The following is a 21,255-nucleotide window of genomic DNA, read 5'->3' as shown; positions in this document are numbered from 1 at the left end:
AGCTGCATCAGTACCTGCTCGACAAGGGCATCGCCTTGAGCAGGACTACCAGCTACAACCCCAGGGGGAACGGGCAGGTGGAGAGGGAGAATGCGACGGTCTGGAAGACCGTCCTACTGACCCTCCGGTCCAGGAATCTCCCGACCTCCCACTGGCAGGAGGTCCTCCCCGACGCGCTTCATGCAATTAGGTCCCTCCTTTGTACGGCCATGAATCAGACCCCTCATGATTGCCTATTTGCCTTCCCTAGGGGCACTACCACGGGGGTTTCGCTTCCGCCCCGGTTGACGACACCGGGCCCTGTACTCCTCCGAAAACTCGTTCGGACACATAAGACCGACCCACTTGTCGAGAGTGTCCAACTCCTGCACTCGAACCCCCACTACGCGTTCGTTGAACACCCCGATGGCCGACAGGACACCGTTTTCCTCCGGGACCTGGCACTCGCAGGCTCTACTACCACTACCACCGATGTACCTCCCACACTACACCCCACCCAACCTCCCATGCCCTGCGCCCCTGCGCCTATTTGCTTCCCGCACTCCCTTCAGCCCTACACACCGGTTCGCAGGAACGAAGCTCAGGAAGAACCATCCCCGGAGTCCACCCCCGGACCCGCACTGAACATCCTTCCACAGCCCTCTGAAACGGCTGCAACACCAGTGCTTCGTCGGTCTCAACGCACGATTCGGGCGCCGGACCGACTGAACTTGTAGACCCGTCACCCCCGCCGGACTTGCTTTTTTTTAACAGGGGGTGAATGTGGTGAATGTGCAACCACTATAATTCACACTGTACTTTACTCTGTCCCTATGGGCTCCATCTGTGAGCCGTTGCATGGCTCTGCCCACAGGGGGAGATGAGGAGCTTGTACAGGGCTCCGCCGCGGTCCTGCGAGTCCGCCTTCAGTTCAGCATAGTCGCAGGCAGGCTCAGTTGTAAGCCGATTAAAGCCACAGTTTACTCCAACTCGTGTCTCTGGCTGAATTGATGGTCGCATCAGCCTGTTCCCCTCTCACCTGATTTGGGGTAGGTGGCGATGAGCAGGTCATCGGGCTTGGCCTGGAAGTTTTTCACTGTCTCCCAGTTATCAGCCACCCAGGCGGGAAAGGAGACACCTTCCTGCAGTTTAAGCTGCGGCCTCCTGATTGTGACGTCTTGCACCTCCGGATGATAGTCCAGCTCCATCTCCAGGATCCTGAAACTGGGCAGCACCATGGTCAATTCATTCAGGACCCAGAGGCTCCCGCCCTCCTCAATTGCCTCCCCCAGAGAGAGAGAGAGAGACAGAAAGAGAGAGAGAGAGACAGAAAGTGAGAGAGAGAGACAGAAAGAGAGAGAGAGAGTCAGACAGAACGAGAGAGAGTCGGAGAGAGAGAGAGAGACAGAGAGAGTGGGAGAGAGTGATTGTGAGAGAGAGAGTGTAGGACAGAGAGATGTGGGAGAGAGTGTGTGGGAGAGAGAGTGAGCGTGGCACCTCTCTGGAAAGGTTTCTCAGTGTGGTGATGAGTGGGGATTGACACGAGCTTCCCGGCTGTCAGTCCAGCAATTCAGCATTAATTGGTCCACTTAACGAGGCCCCAGGGGCTTCTAGTTGCAAATGCCAGCTCACCAGCTGATTGGCCGGGACCGCGCTCGCCAGCCCCCTGCTAGCCAAGGTCGAGCAGCACTTAAACCGCAACTTGCTCAGCTCACCCCAGCCAGCTCGCAACAATGGTGCCCAGGAACAGCTGTCCCATAATCTCCGGGAGAGGTCCCAGACTGCCGGAAGGGCGCCAGACCTGAGAATCCTCAGCTCGTTCAAGGAGCTGGGCCCTGGGGGTTGTGGGTGTGGCCGAGGACAGGGCGGTCGCCCACGAGGAGGCTGGCCGTAGAGTTAGGGGACCACCCGCTCCCACTCAGATGGACTGTTACACGTGGGTTGTTGTTGTCTCACTGACTGACCATCCCTCCCACTGACCACACGTCCATTCTCCCGCAGGTCCTCCAGCCGACAGTGCCGGACCCTCCTGGGCGGCCTCCCGGGGCGGCCTCCTGGCTCCCATCCCGGGGCGGCCTCCTGATTCCCATCCCGGGGCGGCCTCCTGACTCCCATCCCGGGGCGGCCTCCTGACTCCCATCCCGGGGCAGCTTCCGGACTCCCATCCCGGGGCTGCCTCCTGACTCCCATCCCGGGGCAGCCTCCTGACTCCCATCCCGGGGCGGCCTCCTGACTCCCATCCCGGGGCGGCCTCCTGACTCCCATCCCGGAGCGGCCTCCTGACTCCCATCCCGGGGCAGCTTCCTGACTCCCATCCCGGGGCGTCCTGATTCCCATCCCGGGGCAGCCTCCTGACTCCCATCCCGGGGCGGCCTCCTGATTCCCATCCCGGGGCGGCCTCCTGACTCCCATCCCGGGGCGGCCTCCTGACTCCCATCCCGGGGCGGCCTCCTGACTCCCATCCCGGGGCAGCCTCCTGACTCCCATCCCGGGGCGGCCTCCTGACTCCCATCACGGGGCAGCCTCCTGACTCCCATCCCGGGACGGCCTCCTCTCCAGACTCCCATCCCGGGGCGGCCTCCTGACTCCCATCCCGGGGCGGCCTACTGACTCCCAACCCGGGGCGGCCTCCTGACTCCCATCCCGGGGCGGCCTGACTCCCATCCCGGGGCGGCCTCCTGACTCCCATTCCGGGGCTGCCTCCTGACTCCCATCCCGGGGCGGCCTCCTGACTCCCATCCCGGGGCAGCTTCCGGACTCCCATCCCGAGGCTGCCTCCTGACTCCCATCCCGGGGCAGCCTCCTGACTCCCATCCCGGGGCAGCCTCCTGACTCCCATCCCGGGGCGGCCTCCTGACTCCCATCCCGGGGCGGCCTCCTGACTCCCATCCCGGGGCGGCCTCCTGATTCCCTTCCCGGGGGCAGCCTCCAGACTCCCATCCCGGGGGCAGCCTCCTGACTCCCATCCCGGGGCGGCCTCCTGACTCCCATCCCGGGGCGGCCTCCTGAACCATCCCGGGGCAGCCTCCTGACTCCCATCCCGGGGCGGCCTCCTGACTCCCATCCCGGGGCGGCCTCCTCTACTGACCCATCCCGGGGCGGCCTCCTGACTCCCATCCCGGGGCAGCCTCCCGACTCCCATCCCGGGGCAGCCTCCTGACTCCCATCCCGGGGCGGCCTCCTAACTCCCATCCCGGGGCAGCCTCCTGACTCCCATCCCGGGGCGGCCTCCTGACTCCCATCCCGGGGCGGCCTCCTAACTCCCATCCTGGGGCAGCCTCCTGATTCCCATCCCGGGGAAGCCTCCTGACTCCCATCCCGGGGCGGCTTCCTGACTCCCATCCCGGGGCGGCCTCCTGATTCCCATCCCGGGGGCAGCCTCCTGACTCCCATCCCGGGGCGGCCTCCTGACTCCCATCCCGGGGCAGCCTCCTGACTCCCATCCCGGGGCGGCCTCCTGACTCCCATCCCGGGGTAGACTCCTGATTCCCATCCCGGGGCAGCCTCCTGATTCCCATCCCTGGGCGGCCTCCTGATTCCCATCCCGGGGCAGCCTCCTGACTCCCATCCCAGGGCGGCCTCCTGATTCCCATCCCGGGGCAGCCTCCTGATTCCCATCCCGGGGCGGCCTCCTGATTCCCATCCCGGGGCAGCCTCCTGATTCCCATCCCGGGGCGGCCTCCTGATTCCCATCCCGGGGCGGCCTCCCGACTCACATCCCGGGGCGGCCCCCTGACTCCCATCCCGGGGCGGCCTCCTGACTCCCATCCCGGGGCAGCCTCCTGACTCCCATCCCGGGGCGGCCTCCTGACTCCCATCCCGGGGCAGCCTCCTGACTCCCATCCCAGGGCGGCCTCCTGACTCCCATCCCGGGGCGGCCTCCTGACTCCCATCCCGGGGCGGCCTCCTGACTCCCATCCCGGGGCAGCTTCCTGACTCCCATCCCGGGGCGTCCTGATTCCCATCCCGGGGCAGCCTCCTGACTCCCATCCCGGGGCGGCCTCCTGATTCCCATCCCGGGGCGGCCTCCTGACTCCCATCCCGGGGCGGCCTCCTGACTCCCATCCCGGGGCGGCCTCCTGACTCCCATCCCGGGGCAGCCTCCTGACTCCCATCCCGGGGCGGCCTCCTGACTCCCATCACGGGGCAGCCTCCTGACTCCCATCCCGGGACGGCCTCCTCTCCAGACTCCCATCCCGGGGCGGCCTCCTGACTCCCATCCCGGGGCGGCCTACTGACTCCCAACCCGGGGCGGCCTCCTGACTCCCATCCCGGGGCGGCCTGACTCCCATCCCGGGGCAGCCTCCTGACTCCCATCCCGGGGCAGCTTCCGGACTCCCATCCCGAGGCTGCCTCCTGGACCATCCCGGGGCGGCCTCCTGACTCCCATCCCGTGGCGGCCTCCTGACTCCCATCCCGGGGCAGCTTCCGGACTCCCATCCCGAGGCTGCCTCCTGACTCCCATCCCGGGGCAGCCTCCTGACTCCCATCCCGGGGCAGCCTCCTGACTCCCATCCCGGGGCGGCCTCCTGACTCCCATCCCGGGGCGGCCTCCTGACTCCCATCCCGGGGCGGCCTCCTGACTCCCATCCCGGGGCGGCCTCCTCTCCTGACTCCCATCCCGGGGCGGCCTCCTGACTCCCTTCCCGGGGTCGACTCCTGATTCCCATCCCGGGGCAGCCTCCTGATTCCCATCGCCGTGCGGCCTCCTGATTCCCATCCCGGGGCAGCCTCCTGACTCCCATCCCGGGGCGGCCTCCTGACTCCCATCCCGGGGCGGCCTCCTGACTCCCATCCTGGGGCAGCCTCCTGATTCCCATCCCGGGGCGGCCTCCTGACTCCCATCCCGGGGCGGCCTCCTGACTCCCATCCCGGGGCGGCCTCCTGACTCCCATCCCGGGGCTGCCTCCTCTCCTGACCCATCCCGGGGCGGCCTCCTGACTCCCATCCCGGGGCTGCCTCCTGATTCCCATCCCGGGGCAGCCTCCTGATTCCCATCCCGGGGCAGCCTCCTGACTCCCATCCCGGGGCAGCCTCCTGACTCCCATCCCGCGGCGGCCTCCTGACTCCCATCCCGGGGCAGCCTCCTGGCTCCCATCCCGGGGAGGCCTCCTGACTCCCATCCCGGGGCTGCCTCCTGACTCCCATCCCGGGGCGGCCTCCTGACTCCCATCCCGGGGCGGCCTCCTGATTCCCATCCCGGGGCGGCCTCCTGACTCCCATCCCGGGGCAGCCTCCTGATTCCCATCCCGGGGCGGCCTCCTGGCTCCCATCCCGGGGCAGCCTCCTGGCTCCCATCCCGGGGCGGCCTCCTGACTCCCATCCCGGGGCGGCCTCCTGACTCCCATCCCGGGGGCTGCCTCCTGACTCCCATCCCGGGGCGGCCTCCTGACTCCCATCCCGGGGCGGCCTCCTGAATCCCATCCCGGGGCAGCCTCCTGACTCCCGTCCCGGGGCGGCCTCCTCTCCTGACTCCCATCCCGGGGCGGCCTCCTGACTCCCATCCCGGGGCAGCCTCCTGAACCATCCCGGGGCGGCCTCCTGACTCCCATCCCGGGGCGGCCTCCTGACTCCCATCCCGGGGCGGCCTCCTGACACCCATCCCGGGGCAGCCTCCTGATTCCCATCCCGGGGCGGCCTCCTGACTCCCATCCCGGGGCGGCCTCCTGACTCCCATCACGGGGCGGCCTCCTGACTCCCATCCCGGGGCAGCCTCCTGACTCCCATCCCGGGGCGGCCTCCTGACTCCCATCTTCGAGCGGCCTCCTGGCTCCCATCCCGGGGCGGCCTCCTGGCTCCCATCCCGGGGCGGCCTCCTGACTCCCATCCCAGGGCAGCCTCCTGACTCCCATCCCGGGGCGGCCTCCTGACTCCCATCCCGGGGCAGCCTCCTGACTCCCATCCCAGGGCAGCCTCCTGACTCCCATCCCGGGGCGGCCTCCTGGCTCCCATCCCGGGGCGGCCTCCTGACTCCCATCCCAGGGCAGCCTCCTGACTCCCATCCCGGGGCAGCCTCCTGATTCCCATCCCGGGGCAGCCTCCTGACTCCCATCCCGGGGCGGCCTCCTGAACCACCCCGGGGCAGCCTCCTGACTCCCATCCCAGGGCAGCCTCCTGACTCCCATCCCGGGGCGGCCTCCTGACTCCCATCCCGGGGCTGCCTCCTGACTCCCATCACGGGGCGGCCTCCTGACTCCCATCACGGGGCGGCCTCCTGACTCCCATCCCGGGGCAGCCTCCTGACTCCCATCCCGGGGCGGCCTCCTGACTCCCATCTCCGAGCGGCCTCCTGACTCCCATCCCGGGGCGGCCTCCTGACTCCCATCCCGGGGCAGCCTCCTGACTCCCATCCCGGGGCGGCCTCCTGACTCCCATCTCCGAGCGGCCTCCTGACTCCCATCCCGGGGCGGCCTCCTGACTCCCATCCCGGGGCAGCCTCCTGACTCCCATCCCGGGGCAGCATCCTGACTCCCATCCCGGGGCGGCCTCCTGACTCCCATCCCGGGGCAGCCTCCTGACTCCCATCCCGGGGCGGCCTACTGATTCCCATCCCGGGGCGGCCTCCTGACTCCCATTCCGGGGCAGCCTCCTGACTCCTATCCCGGGGCGGCCCTCCTGACTCCCATCCCGGGGCGGCCTCCTGACTCCCATCCCGGGGCGGCCTCCTGACTCCCATCCCGGGGCAGCCTCCTGACTCCTATCCCGGGGCGGCCTCCTGACTCCCATCCCGGGGCGGCCTCCTCTCCTGACTCCCTGGAGACCACCTCGGAGGAGAGCTCCGAGGCGGACACCATTATAATGGTGGCACAGCTCCCCCCCCCCCCCCCCCCCCCCCGTCCCCCCCCCAGCACAGAGACACACCCCTCGGTGGCACATGTTAGAGGACAGGCTTCTAGGCCACAATCTGGTCAGCACCACACGGCTTCTGATGTACATCAGGTGGAGGCAGGAACCCCCCCCCCCCAGGCCAGACAGCGGTCAGAGGGCTGCTGGATCCCAGGGCCCGGCTGGGCCAGAGCCTGACGCTGAGCCTCCGGAGCAGGGTTACCCGGAGCTGATGGAGACGATAGGGAGCGGCCGGGACGTTCAGGGGGAGATGTCAACAACACTCCCTCGGAGGAGTCCCAGATGAGGCCGGGTCTCGGGGTCAGCACACAGGACAGGGCGGCACGGCAGTGCATGTACTGTTGACAGGTGAACCGGGACCCTCTGGCCTCAGAGCCCCCTCAGAGGAGGCCCCCCAGAGGAGGCCACGGGACGAGGTGAGCAGCTGACTGCCTCCACCTCACAGGGGAATCCTGGGAACACACCTGGACACAGGAGGGTGACTGAGGGCACCGGGGGTGGGGGAGGGGTGGGGGTGGGGAGGAGGCAGTGGGTCGGTAGGTAGGTGGTGAGGCGGATTGGGGGTAAGGGGGGCAACACCATTGGGAGAATGGGGAATTGTACAGCACAGTCAACGCCCTTGAGCACAACCAGCGTGACGCCTCTGTCACTTTCTTCCACAATGCGGCCTGACCTCTGAACCCTCGGCCCATCTCTCCAGGCATCTCCCCCTCCCCATGACACCAACCCACCCTCCAGCCCTGGACAAGTCCCGGGAGCTGTGTCCCATCCCCTGGGTGTTGGGGTGTTGGCTGCTGCGTGTGAGTTGTTGCCTCCCGCAGTGTTCGGGCATCAAGGTGTGATCGGGATGCTGGGCAATGACTCCCACATGCTACACGGCCCACCCTGCCCCTCACGGGGGGGGCCCCACTCGCGTTGTGTGAAGTGCTCACTTAACCACGATTGACCCCTGTTAGCGATAACCTCAGCCGGGGAGAGTGGGAGAGCGCGAGTGGGAGAGAGGGAGCGAGAGTGGGAGAGAGAGTGGGAGAGAGAGAGAGGGAGAGGGGGAGAGAGAGCGAGAGTGGTGGAGAGAGGGAGTGGGAGAGAGAGAGAGCGAGAGTGGTGGAGAGAGAATGGGAGAGGGTGAGAGAGAATGAGAGTGGTGGAGAGAGAGTGGGAGAGAGAGAGAGTGAGAGTAGGAGAGAGAGAGTGAGAGTGGTGGAGAGAGTGAGAGTGGTGGAGAGAGAGTGAGAGTGGTGGAGAGAGAGTGAGAGTGGGAGAGAGAGAGTGTGGGAGAGAGAGAGTGAGAGTGGTGGAGAGAGAGTGTGGGAGAGAGACAGTTGGAGTGTAGGTGAGAGTGAGAATGGGAGGGAGAGAGTGAGAGTGGGAAAGAGAGAATGAGAATTGAAGACAGAGTGAGAGTAGGAGAGACAGAGAGAGAAGCAGTGACCGTGACAGACAGAGAGAGACAGAGAGAGGCAGATAGAGAGAGGGAGAGAGAAAGAGGCAGATAGAGAGAGAAAGAGGCAGATAGAGAGAGAGAGGCAGAGAGACAGATAGAGAGAAAGAGACAGCGACGCAGAGAGAGAGAGACAGAGACAAAGAGAGACTGAGAGAGAGAGACAGATAGATAGAGACAGAGAGAGAGAGAGACAGAGAGAGAGACAGAGACACAGAGAAAGAGCGACAGAGGGAGAGACAGATAGAGTTAGATGGAGAGAGACAGTTAGAGAGGGTTAGATAGAGAGAGAGAGAGACAGAGAGAGAGATAAAGAGACAAAACATCGAACTTAGAGCACTACAGCACAGTACAGGCCCACGATGCTGTGCCGACCATGTATCCTAATCTAAGATCAACCTAACCTACACCCCTTCAATTCACTGCTGTCCATGTGCCTGTCTAAGAATCGCTTAAATGTCCCTAATGACTCTGACTCCACCACCTCTGCTGGCAGTGCATTCCACACACCCACCACTCTCTGTGTAAAGAACCTCCCTCTGACATCTCCCATATATCTTCCTCCAATCACCTTAAAGTTATGTCCCCTCATGACAGCCATTTGAACCCTGGGGAAAAGTCTCTGGTTATCCACTCTATCCATGTCTCTCATCACCTTGTACACCTCTATCAAGTCACCTCTGCCTTCTTCGCTCCAGTGAGAAAAGCCCTAGCTCCCTCAACCTTTCTCCATAAGACATGCCCTCCAGTCCAGGCAGCATCCTGGTAAATCTCCTCTATACCCTCTCCAAAGCATCCACATCCTTCCTATAATGAGGCGACCAGAACTGGACAAGATATTCCAAGTGTGGTCTGACTAGAGTTTTATAAAGCTGCAGCAAAACCTCGCGGCTCTTAAACTCAATCCCCCTATTAATGAAAGCCAACACACTGTACGCCTTCTTAACAACCCTATCAATCTGGGTGGCATCTTTGAGGGATGTACTTGGACCCTAAGATCCCTCTGTTCTACACTTCCAAGAATCCTGCCTTTAACCTGTATTCAGCATTCAAATACGACCTTCCGAAATGAATCACATCACATTTATCAAGGTTGAACTCCATCTGCCACTTCTCAGCCCAGCTCTGCATCCTGTCAATGTCCTGTTGTAACCTGCAACAACCCTCAACACTATCTACAACTCCCCCAACCTTTCTGTCATCGGCAAACTTACTAACCCACCCTTCCACTTCCTCATCCAAGTCATTTATAAAACCACAAAGAGCAGAGGTCCAGGAACAGATCCTTGCGGGACACCACTGGTCACCGATCTCCAGCCGGAATCCTTTCCATCCACTACCACTCGCTGTCTTCTTTCGGCCAGCCAATTCTGTATCCAAATAGCCAAATTTCCCCATGCCCCCTAACTTTCTGAATGAGCTTACCGTGGGGAACCTTGTCAAATGCCTTACTGAAATTCATATACACCACATCCACTGCCCGACCTTCATCAATGTGTCTCGTCACATCCTCAAAGAATTCAGTGAGGCTTGTGAGGTATGACCTGCCCCTCACAAAGCCATGATGACTATCTTTAATCAAATTATATTTTTCTAAATAATCATAAATCCTATCTCTCAGAATCCTTTCCAATGTTTTGCTCACCACAGATGTAAGACTGAGGGGTCTGTAATTCCCAGGGATTTCTTATTCCCTTTCTTGAACAGGGGAACAACATTCGCCTCCCTCCAATCATCCGGTACTTTTCCAGTGGGGAGTGAGGACCCAAAGATCATTGCCAACGGTGCAGCAATCTCTTCCCTCAATTCCCGTATTAAACTTGGGTATATTCCGTCAGGCCCAGGGGAACTTATCTATCCTGATGCTTTTCAAAATTTCCAGCACATCCTCCTTCTTAATATCAACCTGTTCGAGTCTATTAACCTGGTTCGCACTGTTCTCATGGGCAACACGATCCCTCTCTCTAGTGAATACTGAAGATAATTATTCATTTAGGGCCTCCCCCATCTCTTCAGACTCTAGGCACAAGTTCCCTCCACTATCCCTGATCGGCCCTACTCTCACTCTTATCATCCTCTTATTTCTCGCACAAGTGTAGAATGCCTTGGGGTTTTCCCTAATCCTTCCCGCCAGGGCTTTTTCATGCCCCCTTCTAGCTCTCCTAAGTCCATTTTTGAGTTCCTTCCTGGCTACCTTGTAACCCTCTAGAGCCGTGCCAGGTCCTTGCTTCCTCAACCTCACGCAAGCTTCCTTCTTCCTCCTGACTAGAAGCTCCACTTCTCTTGCCATCCAAGGGTCCTTCACCTTACCATTCCTTCCTCGTCTCAGTGGGACCAAAACTATCCAGCACTCGCAGCAAGTGCTCCTTAAACAATCGCAACATTACTCTTGCGCATTTCCCCAAGAACAATTGTTCCCACTTTATGCTCCTGAGCTCCTGTCCAACAGCAGTATAATTTCCCCTCCCCCAATTAAAAACCTTCCCATATGTGTGTTCCTCTCCCTCTTCATAACGATGGTAAAGGTCAAGGAGTTGTGGTCACTGTCACCGAAATGCTCTCCCACTGAGACATCTGATACATGGCCTGGTTCGTTGCCGAGCACCAAATCCAATATGGCCTACCCCCTAGTCTGCCTATCTACATATTGAGTCAGGAATCCTTCCTGGATGCACCTGACAAAATCTGCTCCATCCAAACCATTTTCACTCAGTAGGTTCCAGTCAATATTAGGGAAGTTGAAGTTACCATGCCAACAACTCCGTTACTTCTGCACCTTTCCAAGAGCTGCCGCCCAATCTGTTCCTCTAACTCTCTGCTGCTATTGGGGGGTCTATAGACAACTCACAATAAAGTGACTGCTCCTTTCCTGTTTCTGATGTCCACCCATACTGACTCAGTAGACAAACCCTCCTCAACTACCTCCTTGTCTGCAGCTGTGGTTCACTCCCTAACTAACAGCGCCACTCCCCCTCCTCTTTTACCTCCCTCCCTATTCTTCTGAAAACAGCTAAACCCCAGAACACCGAACAACCATTCCTGCCCCTGTGAAATCCATGTCTCCGTAATGGCCACAACATCGTAGTTCCAAGTACTGATCCATGCTCGAAGTTCATCTCCCTTATTCCTGACACTCCTTGCTTTGAAACAGACACACTTTAACCCATTCCACTGAGTGTAACTTTGCCCTATCAACTGTCTATCCTTCCTCACAGACGTGCTGCATACTATTTCTGGCTGTTCAACAGCTACCCTATCCTCTGATCCCCTGGTTCCGCTGGTTCCTCTGGTTCCCAACTCCTGCCAAACTAGTTTAAACCCTGCCGAATAGCTCTAGCAAACCTCCACCCAGGATATTGGCGCCCCTCCAGTTTAGGTGCAATCCGCCCTTCATGTACAGGTCCCACCTTCCCCAGATATCCCAATGATCCACATATCTGAAGCCTTTCCTCCTGCACCAACCCTGTAGCCACTTGTTCAGCTGCACTCGCTCTCTGTTCCTTGCCTCACTTGCACGTGGCACCGGTAGCAACCCTGAGATCACTAATCTGCTTGTCCTGCTCTTTAGCTTCCAACCTAACTCCCTAAAATCACTTTTTAGATCCTCATCCCTTTTCTTAGCTATGTCGTTGGTGCCCATGTGCACCATGACTTCTGGTTGCTCCCCCTCCCCCTTAAGATTCCTATAGATTCGATCCGAGATATCCCGGGAGGCAATATACCTTCCGGGAGTCTCATTCGTGACCACAGAATCTCCTATCCATTCCCCTAATCATTGAGTTTCCTATCACTATCACTTTTCTATTATCCCTCTTCCCTTCTCAGCCACAGAGCCAGGCTCATTGCCAGAGACCTGGCTGCTAGGGCCTCCCCCCGGTAGGTCAACCCCCCCAACAGCATCCAAGATGGTATACTTGTTTTGAAGGGGAATGGCCACGAGGGATCCCTGCACTGTCTGCCCGTTCGTTTTCTTTCCCCTGGCTGTAATCCAGCTACTTTTGTCCTGTACCTTGGGTGTGGCTATCTCCCTGTAACTCTTCTCTATTACCCCCCTCTGCCTCCTGGATGATCTGAAGTTCATCGAGCTCCAGCTCCAGTTCCCTAACACGGTCTCTGAGGAGCTGGAGTTGGGTGCACTTCCCGCAGGTATAGTCAGCGGGGACACCGGTGATATCCCTCACCACCCACATCCTACAGGAGGAGCATGCAACTGCCCTAGCCTCCATCCCCTCTGATCTTACAGAATATAGCTGCCCCGTGAACCAAGTGGAACTCTCGCACTCTGCTCCCAGTCAGCTGTACTCTCTGTAAACTGCCAGCTCCCTTCACGCTCTTTGAGGAAGTGTAGGAAATGAAATGAAAGGAGCTCCTTCCTCCTCACCGAACTCCCTCAGTCACCAAACTCTCACTATAGCACTCAAATGCGCCCAAATGCAGCACTCCCTCAGTCACCAAACTCTCACTATAACACTCAAATGCACCCAAATTCAGCACTCCCTCAGTCACCAAACTCTCACTATAACACTCAAATGCGCCCAAATTCAGCACTCCCTCAGTCACCAAACTCTCACTATAACACTCAAATGCACCCAAATTCAGCACTCAGTGCAAGAGACACAGAGAGAGAGACAGATAGAGTAAGGCAGAGACCGAGACAGCGACAGAGAGAGACAGGGACACAGAGAGAGACAGTCAGATAGAGAGATGCAGAGACACACAGAGGGAGCGACAGAGGGGGAGAGAGAGATATAGCGAGATCGATACAGAGAAAGAGACACAGAGAGAGAAACAGAGGCGGAGAGACGGAGAGGCAGGGACACAGAGAGAGTGACTAGAGAGAGGGACAGTGAGACACGCAGATAGAGAGAAAGAGACACAGAGAGAGAAACAGAGGCAGAGAGACAGTGAGAGACAGAAAGATAGAGAGAACGAGACAGACAGATTGAGAGAGAGAAACAGACATGATCGAGAGAGAGACAGAGACACAGAGAGAGCGACAGAGAGAGAAAGCTTGATAGAGACAGAGAGTGAGAGAGACAGAGAGACAAATGGAGAGAAAGAGACAGTGATGCAGATAAAGAACCAGAGAGATTGACAGAGACAGATAGAGGGAGAGAGAGAGAGACAGATAGAGAGAATGAGACAGTGACGCAGGCAGAGAGAGACAGAGAGAGAGGGGGACAGAAACAGAGAGAGTGTGACTGACAGAGAGGCAGGCAGGCTGACAGAGAGATGGTCAGAGAGACGGAAAGAGAAGCGGACAGAGACAGGCAGACAGATAGCGAGGTTACCTTGCTGAATCTTTGAGCTGCGAATGGGGAGTTAACTTTCGGGCGTTTTCCACTGATCGAGGAGGAAGAGTGGAATGGATGACGTAACTGGAACAGGTTTGATTTAATTCCCTCTCATTATCTTTGGATAAGAGGCAAGGCTCAGAAATATATATATAGAGAGAGGCGTGGGGTTGTGGAGAGGAACCCCAGATGCACGTCTGAGATTTCCTCTGGGAGACTGAGAGAGAGAGAGAGAGAGAGGAGAGAATGTGGAGAGAGAGAGTGTATGAGTGAGAGAAAGAGAGCGGGGGAGAGTGAGAGTGTAGCAGAGAGAGTGACAGTGTGGGAGAGAGAGCGAGAGTGGGAGAGTGAGACTGAGTGGAGAGAGAGAGTGAAAATGAGAATGTGGGAGAGAGAGAGTGAGAGTGGGAGAGAGAGAGTGAAAGTGTGGGAGAGAGAGAACGAGGGTAGGATAGAGGGCGAAATTGGGATAGAGAGTGTGGGAGAGGGAGAGCGAGAGAGAGTGTTAGAGAGAGTGGGAGAGCGAGAGAGTGTGAGAGAGAGTGGGAGGGAGAGGGAGAAAGAGAGAGAGTGTGAGAGAGAGTGGGAGAGGGAGAGCGAGAGAGAGTGTTAGAGAGAGTGGGAGAGCGAGAGAGTGTGAGAGAGAGTGGGAGGGAGAGGGAGAAAGAGAGAGAGTGTGAGAGAGAGTGGGAGAGGGAGAGTGGGAGAGATAGTGGGAGAGGGAGAGTGGGAGCGAGAGTGGGAGTGAGAGTGGGGGAGAGAGAGAGTGTGAGAGAGTGGGAGGGAGAGGGAGAAAGGGAGAGAGAGTGTGAGAGAGAGAGTGGGAGAGGGAGAGTGGGAGCGAGAGTGGGAGTGAGAGTGGGGGAGAGAGAGAGTGGGAGAGTGAGTGGGAGAGTGAGAGTGGGAAAGCGTTAGTGGGAGAGAGAGAGTGGGAGCGAGAGTGGGAGAGAGAGAGTGGGAAAGCGTTAGTGGGAGAGTGGGAGAGAGAGTGGGAGAGGGAGTGGGAGAGAGAGAGTGGGAGAGAGAGAGTGGGAAAGCGTTAGTGGGAGAGAGAGAGTGGGAGAGAGAGAGTGGGAGCGGAAGTTTGAGTGAGAGTGGGAGAGAGAGAGTGAGGGAGAGAGAGAGTGGGAGAGGGAGAGCGAGAGAGAGTGTTAGAGAGAGTGGGAGAGCGAGAGAGTGTGAGAGAGAGTGGGAGGGAGAGGGAGAAAGAGAGAGAGTGTGAGAGAGAGTGGGAGAGGGAGAGTGGGAGAGATAGTGGGAGAGGGAGAGTGGGAGCGAGAGTGGGAGTGAGAGTGGGGGAGAGAGAGAGTGTGAGAGAGTGGGAGGGAGAGGGAGAAAGGGAGAGAGAGTGTGAGAGAGAGAGTGGGAGAGGGAGAGTGGGAGCGAGAGTGGGAGTGAGAGTGGGGGAGAGAGAGAGTGGGAGAGAGAGTGGGAGAGGTGAGAGTGGGAAGCGTTAGTGGGAGAGAAAGAGGGGAGCGAGAGTGGGAGAGAGAGAGTGGGAAAGCGTTAGTGGGAGAGAGTGGGAGAGAGAGGGGAGAGGGAGTGGGAGAGAGAGAGTGGGAGAGAGAGAGTGGGAAAGCGTTAGTGGGAGAGAGAGAGTGGGAGAGAGAGAGTGGGAGCGGAAGTTTGAGTGAGAGTGGGAGAGAGAGAGTGAGGGAGAGAGAGAGTGGGAGAGCGAGAGCGAGAGAGAGTGTTAGAGAGAGTGGGAGTGGGAGAGCGAGAGAGTGTGAGAGAGTGGGAGGGAGAGGGAAAAAGAGAGAGTGAGAGAAAGAGTGGGAGAGGGAGAGTGGGAGAGGGAGAGTGGGAGCGAGAGTGGGAGTGAGAGTGGGAGAGAGAGAGTGGGAGAGAGAGAGTGGGAGAGAGAGAGTGGGAGAGAGAGTGGGAGAGAGAGTGGGGGAGGGAGAGTGGGAGAGAGAGTGGGAGAGAGAGAGTGGGAGAGGGAGAGTGGGAGCGAGAGTGGGAGCGAGAGTGGGAGAGAGAGAGTGGGGGAGAGAGAGAGAGTGGGAGAGATTGGAAGAGAGATGTTCCATTCTAGCGCGTTGTAATGATTAAGTCAGTGCATCAAAGAACGTCTGGGTTCATGACTAGTGAAGATTTATTAAATGACAATAATGTGGGTAGAAAACAATATTAATACTACTAACAAACTGTAAACTGTTAACAACTACATTACGAGAGTTAATACTAAACACGACTATCCAAGACAACTCTTCACTCAGACCTCCCCCCCCCCCCCCGCCCCCCCCGGAGGCTGCAGTGCCATGTGATGTAGCTCTACTGCCACCTGCTGGTTCTCCTCCCCAAGGGACATGAGTGAACCAGATGGGTTTTTACGATACTCGACAATAAATTTCACCAGATTCTTGGTGGGATTCAAACCCGTGTCCCCAGATCTTTATCCGGGGTCTCTGGATGACTAGTCCAGCGACAATACCGCTGTGCCACCCCCCCCCCCCCCCCCCCCACCAGGTTCCTGGACCAGGTTTTCCATGGGGTTCCTGCCCTCGGTTCCCTCCGGTAGGCCCACTATCCGGATGGTTCTGGCGCCTCGACCGATTCTTCTGTCCTCCGTTTTCCCTTTCCGGGTCCTCTGTGCTCCCCCCCCCCACCCCCCCAACCCCCCCCCACCCACCTTGCCACCTCTCATTCCAGTGCGACAATCCGGTTGCTCTGGTCCGTTGAGCTCCTTTCTGGGCCTCCAACTGTCTCTCTGCCTTGCCCAGGGCCACCTGCATGGCGATCGGTGCCACCGCCACCTTGCCAGTTGCCCTCGTGTCGGCCTTCATGGCCTCTTTGAGTTCTTATAGTTCCTCTGTGAGGAACTCCCTCCACAGGCGAGGGAGAGTCCTGTGCGGGGTCAGGTGGCCCCTCTCTGTCGGGTCCTTTACGCCTCGTGCATTCGCCGTTTCCCTTGCTCGCTTCTCCAGGCTGTTCTTGCCTTTCGCCTCTTTTTGGAGCTGCTACTGTTTGGCTTGGCTGGTTGTTGGAAGAAGGGGGAAGGGATGTCTTTTCCCGATTCCTGCGGACTATTTTTGGGTAAAAGTGCCAAAATCCAAATTCTCACGATGAGAGCCACCTTTTGTGCCTCCGCTCAGCACATCCCCGTCACCGGAAGTCCAGGAGTATTTATATTTCGGGGATTTCAACTTCCCCAGCAGTAATTGGAGCAGTCACGTTGTAAAGACTTTAGAGGCGCTGGGATTCTTCAACTGTGTTCAGGAGAGCTTTTTACATCAACATGTCTGAGGTCCAATCAGAATGGTGCAGTGCTGGACCTAATTCTGGGGAACGTACCTGGGCAGGTGTTCAACGAAGCAGTGGGGGAGCATTTTAGTGATAGCGATCACAACACAGTCCGGTTTACCTTTGCTACGGAAAAGCATGGTCTGTAAAAGAGGGTTTTGGATTGGGGGAAGACAGATCAAAACAAAGAACAAAGAACAAAGAAACGTACAGCACAGGAACAGGCCCTTCGGCCCTCCAAGCCTGCGCCGACCAAGCTACCTGTCTAAACTAAAATCTTCTACACTCCCTGGGTCCGTATCCCTCTATTCCCATCCTATTCATGTATTTGTCAAGATGCCCCTTAAACGTCATTATCGTCCCTGCTTCCACCACCTCCTCCGGCAGCGAGTTCCAGGCACCCACTACCCTCTGTGTAAAAAACTTGCCTCGTACATCTCCTCTAAACCTAGCCCCTCGCACCTTAAACCTATGTATCTTGGTAACTGACCCCTCTACCCTGGGAAAAATTCTCTGGCTATCCACTCTGTCTATGTCCCTCATAATTTTGTAGACCTCTTTCAGGTTTCCCCTCAACCTCCTTCATTCCAAGTTTATTCAACCTCTCCTCATAGCTAATGCCCTCCATACCAGGCAACATCCTGGTAAATCTCTTCTGCACCCTCTCTAAAGCCTCCACATCCTTCTGGTAGTGTGGTGACCAGAACTGAACACTATACTCCAAGTGTGGCCGAACTCAGGTTCTATACAGCTGCAACATGACTTGCCAATTCTTATACTCAATGCCGGCCAATGAAGGCAAGCATGCCGTATGCCTTCTTGACCACCTTCTCCACCTGTGTTGCCCCTTTCAGTGACCTGTGGACCTGTACACCTAGATTTCTCTGACTGTCAACACTCTTGAGAGTTCTACCATTCACTTATAAGATGTTATTGGGAATAGGATCTGGCCAACGTAAATTGGGAACATCTTCTCTTGGGAAAATCTACAGCAGAACAGTGAGGGAGTGGAGGGGCGCATTCAAAATGGGATTGGCAAGAGTACAGATTCCCTTGAGGGTGAAATGCGGACTTCCGGTGGAGGCCAGGGAGTGAGTGGTCGCACGTTTGGCAGCTCCCATTCAAGGTCCTTTTCTCCACTTGCCGGGCGGATGTTTTGAAGGAAAAGGATGCAGGAGTGGTGGAGGAAGACTGTACTCCAACGGTGAATGGATTCATGGACCAGAAGTTGAGAAGAAAGGATCTGCAAGAGCTAGGAACACTTTGTGCGACACAGGGGGAGATGGTGGAGAGCTTGGGGTCGGCCCCACCAGCCCGATGGCCGATGGAGCAGTTGGTGGACTTTCTGAATGAAAGGTTCAGCCAGCAGCGGAGGGAGTCTCAGGGGGACCTGGAGAAGGTGGTAGACCAGCTGAAAGTAGGGATTGACCGCGTGGAGCTCTGGCTGGAGACCCAGGTGATCCAGAAGGTGGAGGGGACGGTGGGGGAGCATGAGGATCCGCTTACCTCATTGGCGGCCGAAATTGGGATGTTGAGGAGTGCTTTTGAGGAGAAGGTGGAGGATCTGCAGAACCGCTCCTGGAGGCAGAACTTGAGGACAGTGGGGATGCCGGAGGGCACCGAGGGAGCGGCCGCAGGCTCGTATGTGGCCGAAATGTCAGAGCTGCTGCTGGGGGATGGGTCCTTCGAACGGCCCCCGGGGGTGGATGGGGTGCATTGGGCGCTGATGAGGAAGGTGGAGGCGAACGAGCCGCCACCGGCGATGGTGGTGGGATGACATCGATTCACGGCTCAGGAAAGAATTTTGAGGTGGGCCAGGCAGACGAGGAGATGTACCTGGGAGGGTAACGCTCTGCGGGTATATCAGGACCTTTGGGAGCTGAACTGGCCAAGACGAGAGCGGGTCATGACTGCCCTCTATAAGAAGGGGGTGGTGTTTGGGGTGCTGCACCCGGCCCGCCTCTGGGTGACCTACAACGGCCGCGAGTATTATTTGGAGCGCCGCAGGAGATGAGAGACAAGGGACTTGCAGGAATGGGAGGACATTGAACTGCGGAGGAGGCGTGAGGGGGTAGTGCTTCTCTCTGACCCCCTTGTTGAGGTTTGTTTTTGCTAATATTAGTTTTGGAGTGCGCAGAGGAGAACCTTTTTTCACTCGGGGTGATTTTTCTTTCTTGCTGGGTTCTTTGGTGGGGCTTTGCAGGGTCGAGCGAGGTGAGGGACCTTTCTTCTCACTGTTACTGTTGTAGGCACCATTGGAAGTCCGCGAGTCGGGGGGGAGGTTCAGTAGGCCGGTCCAAGAGGGGCTATGGCTGATCAGTAGGGGGTGGGGTCCCCCCCTCCCCCCAGACCAGGCTGATCACATGCAATGTGAGAGGACCGATTTGGCCGGTCAAGTGGTCGCGCTCTTGGGCGCCTTTGGGGAGCTGAAAAGCAGGATGTGGCGTTTTTACAGGAAAAGCACCTGAAGATTAGGGATCAGGCTAGGCTCAGGAAAAGGCGGGTAGAGCAAGGATTTCACTCAGGATTAGACAGGAAGACGCGGTGGGCATGGGGTGGGGGGGGGGGGGGGGGTGGGTAGAGGGGATGGGTAGTGGTCTTGATAAACAAGCGGGTAGCGTTTGAGGTGGAGAATATAGTAACGGATTCGGTGGGGGGGGGGGGGGGAAGGTTTGTGATGGTGAGTGGGAAGCTGGAGGAGATGTCAGTGGTCCTGGAGAGCGTCTGTGCCCGAAATTGGGATGGCGTCTAATTCATGAAATGGGTGCTGGGGAAGATCCCAGGACCTGGACTCGCACCGGCTGATAATGGGGGGGGGGGGGGATTTAAATACGTTTATTGGGCCGCTCGAGGTCCGCAGATGGGGAGGCGAAAGAGCGAAAGGGGTTTATGGAGCGCCCGGGGGGAGTGGACCTGTGGAGATTCAGCAGGCTGAGGGGGAAGGAACTTCCAAACTTCTCCCCTGGATATAGGGTGTACGCCCGGATTGATTACTCCGTGATGGACAAGGCATTGTTGGCGAGGGCGGTCACCGATTGTGGTCTCGGACCACACACCACAGTGGGTGGGCTTGCAAGTGGACCGGGGGGGGGGGGGGGGGGGGGGGTGTGGCCCCAGCCATGGAGGTTTGATGTGGGGTTGTTAGCAGATGAGGGAGTGTGTGAGCGCGCGAGGGCCGCTATTCGGGGGTATGTGGAGCTGACTGATACAGTGAGGTTTCGGCCATGGTATGGGAGTCATTAAAGGCAGTGGTGAGGGGGGGGGGGGTGCAGTTTATATCGATACAGACACACAAGGACAAGACGGAGCGGGCAGAGAGGAAGAGACTGGTGGAGAGGATCCTTCAGCTGGATAGGAGATACTCGTAGGCCCCGGAGGCAGGGTTGTTGAAGGAGATGCAGAAACTCCAGATGGAGTTCGGCCTGATGTCTATGGGTCAGGCAGTGGGGCACTTACTGGGGGCTGGGGGTGGGGGGGGGGGCGGTCTATGAGTACGGGGAGAAGGCGAGCTGGATGTGGGCACATCAACTGAGGGAGCAGGAGGCGGCGAGGGAGATCGGAAAGGTGACGGATACGAGGGGGAAAAGTGGTCTTAGACTCGGGGACGGTGAATGGGGTTTTCGAGGACTTTTATAAAAGAGGGAATAAGAGTCGGAGCCCCCAGTCGGGGAGGAGGGGATGAGGTGATTTTTGGAGCGGTTGGAGTTCCCTCGGGTGGAGCAGGACCTGGTGGAGAGGCTGGGAGACCCCGTTGCACTGGTGGGGGTGATGGAGGGTATGGGGGCGAAGCAGGCTGGGCAGGCCCCAGGCCTGCATGGCTTCACAGTAGAATGTTATTGAAGGTTTTTGGGAGACCTGGGTCCCCTGCTGGAAAGGCGGTGAGGGAGAAGGGGGAACCGCCCCCCCCCCCCCCCCCCCCCCCCCACCCCCCACCCCCACGTTATCGCAGGCCTCAATATCCTTAATTATCCAGAAGGATATGGACTCGGAGCCGTGTGGGTCCCACCGCCCAATATCACTGCTGAATGTAGACGCCAAGTTGCTGGCAAAGATCTTGGCCTTACGGATTAAGGACAGTGTGCCGTGGCTGATAGGGGAAGACCAGATGGGGTTCGTAAAGGGGAGACATCTATCTTAAGAACGTTAGGTAAAGGAACCCTGAGGGGGCAGTGATCGCAATCTGATAGAATGCTCCGCCATTTAATCATGGCTGATATTTTCTCATCCCTATTCTCCCCATAACCCCTATCCCCTTATTAATCAATAACCTATCTATCTCTGTCTTAAAGACACTCAGTGAATTGGTCTCCCCAGCCTTCTGCGGCAAAGAGTTCCACAGATTCACCACCCTCTGGCTGAAGAAATTCCTCCTCATGTCTGTTTTAAAGGATCGTCCCTTTAGTCTGAGATGGTGTCCTCTGCTTCTAGTTTTTCCTACAAGTGAAAACATCA

The 21,255-nt window shown here is 58.2% G+C and overlaps 1 protein-coding gene across 1 annotated transcript in view; it reads right to left on the bottom strand.

Annotated features, from left to right (window-relative positions):
- Window positions 1-13,756, bottom strand: part of LOC119954935 (sulfotransferase 1C2-like) — a 35,447-nt gene extending 21,691 nt beyond the window's left edge. The window contains exons 1-2 of the mRNA XM_038780669.1: window positions 13,558-13,756; window positions 1,019-1,203 (exon numbers count right to left, since the gene is read on the bottom strand). Of these exons, the coding sequence (XP_038636597.1) occupies window positions 1,019-1,187 (169 nt within the window). The 5' untranslated portion in view covers window positions 1,188-1,203; window positions 13,558-13,756. The remainder of the gene's footprint in view (window positions 1-1,018; window positions 1,204-13,557) is intronic.
- Between the last annotated feature and the right edge of the window lie 7,499 nt (window positions 13,757-21,255).

The sequence above is a fragment of the Scyliorhinus canicula genome, chromosome 20 (assembly GCF_902713615.1).
Source record: "Scyliorhinus canicula chromosome 20, sScyCan1.1, whole genome shotgun sequence".
In the NCBI taxonomy this organism is placed as follows: Eukaryota; Metazoa; Chordata; class Chondrichthyes; order Carcharhiniformes; family Scyliorhinidae; genus Scyliorhinus; species Scyliorhinus canicula.
The sequence above is the reverse complement of the archived record's forward strand: the minus strand, read 5'-3'. Positions and strand labels throughout refer to the sequence as shown.